Raw genomic sequence first — 12,000 nt, 5'->3', positions numbered from 1 at the left:
CCAGACTCCCAACCCAGAGGCCCTTCTAATGGTTTCAGAGAAACAAAGGAGGGAAAGATTGCCTGCAGCTCTGCGTGCCAGGTGGGCCGGCTTCCAGGAGGGAGAGTGAGGTTCACGGGCCGCCTGTGGAGGCCAAGGTGGCGGCCTGGCATGTAGGACACATGAGCCACCAGATCTGGGTAATCACAGCCCCACAGCCGAGCAGAAAGAGCCTCAGAAGTCGTTCCTTCTGCCTTTGCCATGGCGTGACCAGGCCCTGGGGCGGGCTGCTCCTGGCTGGTCACTTGGGGAGCCAGTCCTCTTCGTTTGGGTGCTCACTGCCAGCTAGACTGAGTTCTGAAAGTCTACTTTCTGGAACTTTCTCCCACCCCCACTTCTGAATCAGTCCTTGGCCTGATTTCTAGTAGAAGCCTAGAAAAACCCACTAAACGGAAGTTCATCCAACCCAAACCTGCCACTAGGCAGGAGGGAGCCCCAGTTCCTGCTCAGCCACTGGTGCCCCTTTGAGTAAACCTTCTGGGGCCTCAGTTTTCTCCTCTGCAAAATGAGGGAGCCCATTACATCTCTTTAGGGTCTCTTCCAGTTCTAGCAGTCTGTAGATCTCTAGGAGTAAGAACTTAGCCCAAGCAGCAACACTCAGGGAATAGTCTAGGCTTGTTTCAAATCCTGCCCAATCTCGCCCCTTTACACCAGGTACCCCACGGTCTATCTCACACCTTTTCTACCGTGCACAGCCCTTTGATGAACACTGTGAAAGGTACTAAAAAGAATCAGATGTAATCTCTGGCCTCAGCAAGCTCGTAATTAAGGAGTCAAGGTTCATGTTCATAAAGCAATCAGCAAACAACGTAACACCTTGGGCTTTTATTTGTATCTGGTGTAGTGAAGACTGGGTGCTACAGGAGTTCTCGGGACAGAGAAATTAACATGGATGCAGACCGCGAAAAGGCCAGTTTAACAGGACAACTCAGGCCCTGAAATAGCCGCAGTGCATAACAGCTTGAGTTTGTCCTCAGATATCATAACGATTAACGCAGGAAGGTAGACCCCTGGGCTTTAGAGGACAGATGTGTGCTAATAAAAAGTTATCAGATGGCTGCTCAGGTACACAGAAATCCCCTTTCCCAGAATTCCAAATTTCCCAGAATCCCAAATTTCCCCATGCACTCCTGCAAACTGATCTTTCACCCGGAGGTCGGCAGGGCAGGCAGAAACAGCATTATCTTTAGGAAGTTAAACAAAAAACCTCAAGAATTAAATCGTTTTGTCCCCATCCACCAACACCTTTCTTTTCATCAGCTGTTCCGTGTCTTAGAAATTCCGCCAGATCCCAGATCAGAAAGCTGTTAGTTCTGAAATCACACTTAAGGTGTTTAAACGGTTTGCTGTAAATGCTTCAAGCTACTGGAGCATATTTCTTTCCATAAAGCTAAAGGAAAAGCAAGTCTGAGCCCCAAAGGCATAAGGACGCGTCTGGAGCAAAGGTCAAGGTCCCTTGCCACGGGGGACAGGATGGGATCTCTCTGCCCAGAGACCCAGGCAGGACTGTGCTCTGGGACCCATCCTCCCCAGCCTCCCACAGGGAGCTGGGGCTTGCAGGGAGCCAGGATGATACACATCAAGGTTCGGATGCTTTATTTGGCTCACTTTTCAAATGAAAGCAGGACGCCCAATTTTTACTGCCAGATTATTTATCCCAAGCATATTAAAACAGCCAAAATAGAATAGGAAGAGAGAAAAACAACTTTTTATCTGCACCCAACTAGCCTGACGGAGCAGAAAACAGATAGAGGCTGTTTGGAAGAGATGAACTCCTCTTTTTCATACCAACAGAGTATGAATCAATTCTGAAGTCAGGACTACAGCGCAGGAAAAGTGGGTTAGCTATTGGATGGAACTGCCAAACTCTGAAGGCCGTGAAACGCTGGTGATGGGAGGGGGCGGGAGGGAGCGCGAATTAGACATGACAATAACCATCCCCTTCCATGACATCTACGACTGCCTTACTTACACATTACAGCACCCTAGTAAGGTTGAGTCCTAACTCCACTTTCAAAGATGAGAAAACAGAGGCTCAGAGATGTTGAGGGACTAGCCCAAGGTCACAAGGTAAGAAAAAGTGGCAAGAGCAAGGCTTGGATCTTCTGCCTCCGGGCCCCCTGCTCTGGTCCCATGTTTTGGGGTCATTCCAGCCTGATGGAATGGCAAGCCAGAAGGCCCGGGAGGTGGGCTCAGGCCCTCCCCAGCTTTGAGACCCTAGTAAGTTACCTCCCTGCCCTCTCTGGGCCTGTTTCTGCTACTATGGAAATGGGAACAGTAATAGCACAGACCTCAGAGGTAATCAGGAAGATTAAAAGAGTAAATACATATGAAACACTTTTTATGTGCCTGGCATAAACTAAGCACCCTCGAAGGGTTAGCTACGTTCGTTGTTGTGTTTATTTCACCATCAGCTCCTTGAAAGCAGGGACTTAACACCTGGTGAAAGGCTCCAAACAGCCTACTAAGAAGTTAGTATTTATTATGATTAGGAGTCATTCTCATATTCCTAGAAAGCGTGGAGTCCACGAAGGCAGAGGGCTGGACCAGACGACCTCAGACGGCTCTAGAGTTAAGCCCTGAGCGTGGGGGCTTCTTCCCAGGGATTAGCGTGAGCACCACCCAGAATGAGCCTCCCCACATTCCCATCTGCGGGCAGCCAGAGCCTCCCACAGTGTCACCATCTGTCTCACTCAGGGGCCAGTAAGTTTAAGCCTGTGAAAAATGTCACCTTCTCTGAGCTCGGGCAGGGCAGAAACCAAAATGCAGACACCCACAGAATTCCAACATTAAAAATTCTGCATCTGTCCCTATGGTTTTACTGTAAAGACCAAGGCCCAATCCAGATAAGGAGAAAGGTTTAAAAAAACAAAATCAGTCATAATTGGGCCCAGTAAAAATGGAAGGTAGAAATTTTCCTGCCAGAGCAAAGTTTCCTTTTGGGGGAAAAAAAAAAAAAAAGACCCCTCCCCAGAGCTGCCTGCGAGCCAGGAGGGCCCCTGCCCTCCCTTACGCAGCCCGGGGAGGCCCTGGGAGGGCAGCAGAAGGCTGGGCAACGGCATGTGGCACTTCCACACCCCTTAGGTCAGTTTAAGAAGTGGCCCAGTGACAAGCCATCTTCCAGCTGCGGGGAGGAGGAAGGAAAGAGTGCCAGAGTCAGGAGGCCCAGGTCTGGACCCTTCTCTGTTCTGCCTCACTGGGCGAGCTCTTGCAGCTGCCTTGGCCTCTCTGTGCCTGATTCCTCATCTGTAAAGCGGAAATAACAGTAATCTACGCCATGAAGTCTCTTTGATGATGAAATGAGCCAATACCTGGGCTTAGCCCTCACCAATGCCTGGCATGCAGGAAGTGATCCTGGAGAGTTGTTTTTGACTCCAGACGTCTGCTCATTCTGCCCTGTTCCCTCTGCCTGTTATCCTCTCCTCAGCTCCCCCCATTTCACCTGCCACCTCCTACTCATCCTTCGTGATTCAGCTAACAGTCACTTCTGAGCCCCCTGATTAGGTCCGGCCCCCTGCTATTATTCCCAGAGGTCCCTGTATTGCTCATTTCATAACCCCCAGGACACTCACTGTCAGCATTTGTTTAATTTTCTGTCTTCCCGGTGTTAATAGCTAACGCTAACTGCCAGGCGTGTGGTAAGTGCTTCACACAGATCAGCTCATTTAATCTTTACAATCATCCTTTTAAGTACTACTATTATCAATCCCAATTAAAGGATGGGGAAACAGATGTTCAGAGAGGTTAGGCAACCTGCCCAAGAACACACTGCAAGTAAATGATACAGTGCCATCTGTCTGACTCGAAAGCTGGCCTTCTTAGGCACCCCCTGGGAATCAAGGGCCATCCCAAGAGAAGGCTGCTTCTGGTAAGGGCTGCAGGCCTGGTCCACAGACCTGCGTTCCCTAGACAAAGCTAGCTTCGCGGGAATGAAGAAGGCCCTGCCTCTGCCCCACCTTGTTCTGCTGCTGTGCTGGCCGCCCTATCTATAAGCAGCCTTATCTAATGCCGGATACCACGTGCAGGATGTCTTCCTTACCCAGCACCATTCCCCCAGTCATTCACATTGTTCCCAGCTCCAGCAAAGGCCACAGGAAAGTCTAAGCATGATACACCCACGAGTGTCACCCTCAAGGCGAGCACACCTCCATGGCAGGGCCACAGACACACAGACAGGGGCCCTACGCTTTGGGGGTAGGGGCTGCAGAATATGACAGAGCCCCAGCAGGAGAGGCCTGGAGGTCAGAGGAATGTGTGCTCTGGAGTCAGACAGCCCAGGTATAGATCCCTGCTCCCCCACCCGCTAAACCTGCAACCTTGAGCAATTCATCTACTCTCACTGAGCCTCAGTTTCCTCCTCTGGAAAATGGGATCATCCAATAATAGAATCACTCTCATGGTGAACAGAGTAAATGCAATCATGCCCGCCCAATGCCTGCTTAATAACTGTTATTCTCATCTTCACAGGATGTGGACCATTACGTGATCAGATTGAGAAGGTTCTGGCTCAAAGTCAGAAGATCTGGGTGTGCATCCCAGCTCTGACCCACATTAGCTCTGTGACTAGGGTGTGGTCATCCCTCTACTCAGAGACTCTGTTTATTCATCTGTAAATAGGGGGAACCCTCCCCACCATGGGACGGGCGTAGGGATTCACTGCAGTAACCCATGTGTGTGTTCTGTAAACAGGACAGTCGTGAGCAAACCTGGGCGCCTCCCATCGCTGTGTTAATTAATTGGAAGGAGGGTGCCAGCCAGAAACCAATTACCAAGTCCCTCCAGGGGCCTCTGCGGGGGTGGGGGTGGCAGGGGGGAGGGAGAGAGGAAGGGTGAGTGGCAGTTCCACCCCCAATCCCCCCCTCACCTCCCACCCTACTTGTGCCTCCTTCGCAGCTGGTCCCACACTCCAGGCCCACAAAGGAGAGGCTCATTCTAAACAGCTTCTTTTCATGTGGAAGCCACCGGATTTGCATCTGTCCTTCCCTGGCAGGGCCTGCTCCCAGCCAGCTGCTCCGAGCTTCCCAGGCTGCAGGCGGCTCGGGGCTGGGGCCTGAACCTGCGGGGTACAGGGGCAGGGAAAGAACGAGCTGATCAGAAGAGGGAAGGAGAGGGGGCTGGGCACAGAGGGAATTTGCACATTCCCTCATCTCCTGGACACCAGACAAATTCTGTGGCCAGCTATCCAAATCAGAATCTGGGCTGCCCCGGTGCCAGGAGCCGGCGGCAGCTGAGGCCATGTCTGCTCCAGGCTGGCCAACCCGGGAGAGAAGTGGAAAAACTCACTCCATCGCTGAGCTGCCAGAGTCTGATGCTGCCAGGCCATTGGTCCAGCCAGTGTCCGTACACTCAAACTGGCCGAGCCCATGTCTGTGCTGACTCCACAGGCTTGGCTGGCTGTGGGGTGATTCTGGGGCCCTGGGGAGCCTCACAACCCTTCCCAGATGCCTCTAGGCACTGCCATAGATGCCAAAGTGGCAACACCCCCAGCCGAGAGAACACAGGGCCTCCGGGCACACTGAGGAAGGGAGTAACTCGCCAGGGCTTTTCTGGAGAGTGAGGGAGAGACAGAAGAGAAGGAAAGGGCCTGTATTTACGAAGCACTTACAGCATGCAGCCAAGACCAGCCTCTCCCAGCTTGTGTCCACTGGACCTTGACACTCCTAACCCAGGACGCTGAGATACCTCCTTCCACATCCATCTCCTCAAAGGGCCTGGACAGCAGCGGCTGTGGCTATGCACTCTGTGACCCTAATGCCTAACACAGGGCCTGGCCCAGAGCGGGAGCTCAGAGGGTGCTGGCTGAACGAATGAGTGAATGTTAGCTAGATACCTTCTGCGTGAGGATGGTAGCGATCTGGAAAAAGCCCCGCGAGGAAGGAGGAGGTATGGTGAGTGCATGGAGTGTACAGGAGGCAGAATCCCCACACTACCCCTATGTGTCTGGGAGCTGGGTCTGTGCTGGTACCTCTCAGCCTTTTAACTGAGGTTCTCTCATCTCTTCTCGCAGTAAGAGCCAGACAGGAAAATGGTGCTGGGAAGTGGGATATCTGGGGGTCCAGGTATCCTAGGTAGACTGCATCTGGGTCCATGAGTTGAAGCAGAAGGGCTTGTAACCCCCTTCCCTATCCTGACCCTGGGCTCCCTCACACCCAGACCCAAAAAAGGGAGAGGGAAACCCAGACACTAGCAGTCCAGGCTGGGGCGATGCAGGGGGGCAAAAACACCTGCCCCTGCTCCGGCTTCCTGAAGTCCCCCCTCACCGGGCAGCCAGGAGGAAAGAGCACTGATCAGGAGTCAGGAGGACCCAGGTTCCAGCCCCTCCAGCCTCAAACTTGCTTGAGCGGCTTTAGGCAAATCACAGTTCTGTTCCCTGAGCCTAAGTTCCCTCATTTGTCAGGGGAGAGAACTGGATGATTAAACTGCTTGAACATTCTGTTCTCCTATAAGCCGCTCCACAGGGGCCCTAGAGACATGTGATCTTTGCCAAACAATTAACTGTTATTAGCTACCTGGGCAGGACAACACCGTCCTATCACATTCAGCAGGAGCCAGGGGCTCCCACCAGCGAGCTGAGCTCTGCTGGAACAGGGGCAGGAGAGGAAGGCTGACCTGCAGAAAGAAGGGCCAGGGCGCGGCTGACAATACTGCTTGTGGACCTGGAATCGACTGCTTAGAGGGGGATGCTGGCATCCAGTGTCCTCTCTTTGCCCACATTCCTTCTCCTAAGTCCTTCCTAGCTGCAGCAGGCATTCCTGCTGCCCAGGGTACTTTGTTCTTGGTCCCCTGGCCCCCTGAGCTAGCCTGGGGAACTTGGAAAGCACTGAGCTCAGCAGCACCTAACTTAACAAGGCACACCTGGGAACAAGGCTACCCAGTCACTAGAAGCCACCACCTTGCTTACCTAGAAGCCACATCTCTGGTCACATCACAGACAAAAGCCAAGAAATCACTCCAAAGGACCCCTGAGCAGCGAAAAGGAGGTGGTAAGGCCTACGTTACAGCTCACAGGCTTTTCTTATAGCCTATTGACTAGTACTCTACACACTTTTCTAATATAGTTTGTTCTGTTCTTCCAGGTGAGTGCAATTTAGAAACAGATATTTAGACACAGAAAAGCACTGCTAAGTGCTAAGTCAGGTATATGACTGAAATGGAATAGAGACAGAAAAATTATAAGAATCAGGCACAAGGATTTGAAGAATAAAATCATCTGGAATAAAATCATCTTGTTACTGGGAGGGCCGCCTTCACTCCCTCACCCTTGACTTGCCCTATGGAAGGACACTGGACCAAAACGGGGAGGAGGCTGGGCCTTGACCTCCTGTGGATATCTGCAGGCTGGGAAGCTGCATCTGGTCCTTCCGTCTCCTCTCTAGTTTTTCTTCCTTTCTTCTCCTCCTCATTATATAAAGAAACTAAGGCAGCTTACTAAAATATACACAATAAAATAGAGTTTAAAACATCATAACCAGGAAAAATGTCATCAGGCTAGAAGGTCACGATTCAAAATCTGCATGGCTCCGAGTCTCTAGTGTGTTAGGGCAGGAGCCCCTCCAGAAAACTCCCAGGTTTTATATGCAGCCTCACCAGCGGTACCCCACAATGAAGGGGGCTAGTTGTATGTATGAGAGGGAGGGTGGCAAACGGAAAACAGAGCCCCTCTGCCCCAAGGAAGTGCTACTGAGGATCCAGCAACTGACCATCTGGTTTCCTCTTCTCCACTTCCCAGGCTCTCTGAGCTAACAAGATTGTCACCTACAATACAATCCACACCTAACCCTGGCCCTGAGGATCTGCCCTGCAGGGGGTCTGACACAAAGGCTCAAAGCAAGGGTCCAAGGGGCAGGAAGCTGGGGCTTGCCCAAAACGGGTGACTCTGCCTAGAGGCAGCAAGAGCCAGGGCCTCACCCTCTAATCCATTCCCTCCCCAGCCTACCACCCCACTAAGCAGTGATCCCACCTCCCAGACTCCTGTTAGGGTTCTTCTTGTAACCAGACCAACTCCAGAGAAAAAAGAGCTTCCTGGTCTCCATCAGAGCTGACTTCCTTGCCAGAGTTGAAGCTGTCCCAAAGCCCCGCAGAAGGTGGAACCAATTCCCGCATTTCACAGATGGGAAAACAGAGGCCTAGAGATGGAAGTGACTGGTCCAAGGTCACACGGCCTGTTAGTGGCTGATTTAGGACTACAGGCAAGGCCTTCAGACTCCCAGAGCACTATGGTTTCTTCTCAAACTCAGAGAGGAGCCTTTACCAGCAGGCTTTTAGGCTTTTAGGCCTGCCCCCAGGCCCCTCCCCTGTAGCCCTCTTGCTCCTCCAGCCCTCCCCACTAGTCTGTGAAGGGCTGGCAAAGGAAGAGAAGACAGGGTTAAGGTGGGGGTTTTATTTAATCCTCTGAGCTGGCTTAAACTGATACCACATTGGTTAGAACAGGAAGAGAGAGACAGAGGGATTTGGTGGGGGATGGGGTGGAAGGGGGTGCATTAGTGAATAATCACTGGATACCAAGAGGCCAGGCCTGCCAATAGGTTTAACAGACAGGTACTCACCTTCATGGACTCCCCACCCCAGGGCCCAGGCCTCCAAGCAGTGCCCCTCTACCACTGGAATCACCCAGTCTCCAAGGTGCAGGGCAATGGAAAGATCACAGGCCATAGTTCAGGATAGGCCTGAGGGCAAACCCCAGCTCTGCCGCTTACTCACTGTGTGACCTCAGGCAAGTTACTTTACCTCTCTGAGCCTCAGCTTCTTCCTCTGTTAAAGGGGCCTGAACACACCTTCCTTGCAGGCCTCCTGGGAAGGAAGGCTGCCCGAGCTCACATACTTAAAGAGACACAGGGGAGGCATCTAGTCAAATCTCGGTGCTGTTATTACAAACCTCACATCCTTTATCTCTCATCCAGGCCCATCCATTACTCTTCTACTCCAACCTGCTTACGTCTTTGACATTAATAACCTTAATGACAATAATCCTTCCCAGACAAACAGCATTTGTATCATTTCAAATCACTAAGCATCCTGCACCCTGTGGGTCACAGCAGCCCTGCCAGTAGTAGCCAGAGCTAAGGTAGCCCCTCAGCCCCCAAGTGCATCTTCCCACAATGTTTCCAAGTCCTGATTTCGGAATTGAGCCCAAAGACCCTGAATGAACACGCTGTCTTATGGCAGATCTCAGGGGGGCATGGGTAGCCCCTGGCGTATCAGATGGAGCCAGAATCACCTCTCCCATCACTTCCATGGTTGACCCGCCATCCGGCCCACTGCTCTGACCACAAACAAGCTGCCCTTCCCACTTTGGCCTCCACCTCTCCAATTATGAGAGCCAGCGGGGCAGCTGGTGGAGTCTGGCCTTGGGTACATGGCTCCACAAACCCAAGGCCAAGCCCAGGCTGTGATCTCCTTACCCTGACACAGCTGTCTGAAAAGTGTCACAATCACACCCTTGATTTTATTGGCTCTTCAACTGCCCGTCGCCACCCCCAGGGTCCATATTATCATCCTGATCCTCACATTCCACAGGAGGAAACTGAGGGCCAAAGCAGAAGGGCCCAGCCAAGGTCACCCAGGGGATTTGGGATAGTGATGGAGAGTGAACTCGGGTCTCCTAAACCCTGGACACTTTCCACTATCCAGGTCTGCTTCCCACTTAACTCTTTCTTCCCCACAGCAGGGAAGCTCCCAGTCTCTCCAGTAAACCTGGGCACCTATGACAAGGTCCAAGAACTCTCCTCCAACATGGGAGCTGCCACTGTGCGCTGCTGCCTTCCTCGCCACAGTCCCTCCCCATATCTTCCAGCCGGCCACGGCAGAACCTTTCCCATGCCGGGTAGCAACTCCCAGGACTGGGGAGAACCTTCTCCACAGGCTGCCTGTGGAGTGGGGCCAGAGTTCCTGGGATGGGCGGCAGAAGCCGGCAGGTGGGGTGGGCTTTCACCTCGGCGGGCCTCCTCAGGGCGGCAAGCCCATTCCCACACCCACTGCCCAGCTCCAGTCCCTGCCAGCGACGCTCCCTGCGGCCCGCACCAACGGGGACCCCACGGAGCTGCCCCACACTGCTCTCCAGGGGTTAAAAATGCAGCATCCTAAACAAGGGTTAAAAATGCAGTCCTGGGGTTGAGCCGGTGCGAGGGATCCGGTCCAAACCAAGGCGGCTGCCAAAGCGGCATCCTCCCCCTTCCCTCCGCGGTCCTCGGGGGGCCGGAGCGACTCGGGCGACTGGGGGAGCAAGAGAAGCGCACGCAGCACCTTCCCGACACCAGTGCCCCCTCCCCACGCCCACACCCCCGCGCTCCCCGCAACCCAGGCCTGGAGCTGCAAGCGCCTGCTGGTGCCGGGCGCGGCGGGCGAGGGACGCTTACCTTTGTGACAGTCATGCAGAAACTCCGGGGCGGTGCGGGGGCGCGGGCGCGGCGTGCGGGGGCGGCGGCCGGGGTCGGCGGCGGGCCCCGGGAGGCGGCGGGAAGGGGGTCCGGCGCGGCTCGAGCGCTTCCCGCGCCCCGCGGGAGGCTCAGCCGAGCCTGGGGGCAGCACTTCGGGCGGGCAGCGCGCAGGGACCGCTCGTCGGTGCTCGCCCGCCGCTCGTCGCTGATGTCAGCCCCGAATGTGCATTTATAATAGATGAGCCTCCTTCGCCGCAGGAAGGCGAGGCAGGAAGAAAGGGAGCGAGGGAGAGGGCCCGGGCTGGGGGGCGGGGGGAGGAAGAGGGGCCGGGAACTCGCTACAAAGGAGGAGGCGGAAGGAGAAGGAGGAGGAAGCGCACGCCCGCCCGCCACCGTGCCCCGCGCCTCGGGGCTCGGTCGCGGGCCGCCGGGCACCGCTGCTGGCGAAGCCGGGGGCCGGCGCCCAGGCCCGCGGCCTTAACCCCTTCAGGCCCACGGCCGCCACGCGGCTGGGCAAGGCTGGGTCCTGGCACCTGCTGGGTGGGGGTGGGCAGCGACCCGGGCTCTCGGTGCCCTGTTGGCCCCGGGACGCTGGTGAAGTCACACCCTAGACGGCCGAGGCGCCTCTTGGGCTGAGAAGAGCGCCGGGCTCGCCCCCTGGAGGTTCACAAAGTCGGCCAGGAGTGCCGCGCTGCTGGCGGCGAGGGGCGTGGCACCGCCCGCGCGGAGCTCGGCCCGCACCCCTGCCTCGCGCAGACCTCGACCCGAGGGGCGTGGGATGGGAGGCGCCACCCCTGGTCCGAGTCTCATTCCCGCAGCGAGGCGGTGGCCCAGAGGGGCTCGTAGCCAGTTTTACAGAGGAGGAAACTGAGGGGCAGGGTGGAAAGTGACTTGGACAACGGCACGCAGCCAGGCGGGCGTTTCTCCAGGAGCCCGCTCTTTCCTTGTCGCCGCAAGCTCTGTACCGAACCTCCTGTGATAAAAGCTACGTTCTAGAAAGAGGACGGGCCCTGCCCCAAGTGTGTCTGTACGACCCCTGGGTGCGGCGCGGCTTTGGGGGAACACAGGTGCGTCCTCTGTGGCGAACTAATCCTGACCTGGGTCACACCATATCCTGGAAATGCTTCAGGGACTTGAGGGACAATCACCTGAAAGTGTCCCCGCAAGTCTTCTGAAACCAGTCCTCCAGCTGAGTACCTGAGCAGAACCGGTTTCGGCAGATCCTGAACCGCTGAGACTGCGGAGGGGCGGGGTTAGCGGAGATGGAGGCGGAGGGATCGGCTACGCATCACAATCTCCTTCCACGCCCGGAAGTGCTGGATTCCTGCTGCTGATGATCATGCAATTCAATTAACTAGACGACGTGGTCGCTGTGGTGCGCACACCTGATCTGTGGAAGGTGCCGGAAGAACAGAGAGCAGATCGGATGGCTGCCTTCAAGGAGCCCACTGTTTAGAGCAACAATAATAAAGTAATCCGCAGCTGTAGAGCTCTTTGTGGATCATCACGCTACTTTTATTTACATTTTCTCCTGTAATCCTAAATTAGTGCAACAGTATGAGGAAGGAATTACCATTCTCAGTTT

General features: G+C 54.7%; 1 protein-coding gene across 2 annotated transcripts in view; it reads right to left on the bottom strand.

Moving 5' to 3' along the window:
- The window catches only part of CORO2B (coronin 2B), a 140,349-nt gene extending 128,763 nt beyond the window's left edge, over positions 1-11,586 (bottom strand). The window contains exon 1 of one of the 2 annotated variants that reach the window (XM_067751823.1): positions 11,564-11,586. Coding sequence is in view for 1 of the 2 variants with exons in the window: in XM_067751821.1 (XP_067607922.1) it covers positions 10,395-10,409 (15 nt within the window). In the remaining variant the exon portion in view is untranslated. Of the gene's footprint in view, positions 1-10,394; positions 11,091-11,563 lie in introns of those variants that run through there. The other variant, XM_067751821.1, reaches the window with a different exon arrangement.
- Positions 11,587-12,000: the final 414 nt, after the last annotated feature.

The sequence above is a fragment of the Pseudorca crassidens genome, chromosome 1 (assembly GCF_039906515.1).
Source record: "Pseudorca crassidens isolate mPseCra1 chromosome 1, mPseCra1.hap1, whole genome shotgun sequence".
NCBI classification, from domain to species: domain Eukaryota; kingdom Metazoa; phylum Chordata; class Mammalia; order Artiodactyla; family Delphinidae; genus Pseudorca; species Pseudorca crassidens.
This window is presented reverse-complemented; position numbering and strand designations above follow the sequence as displayed.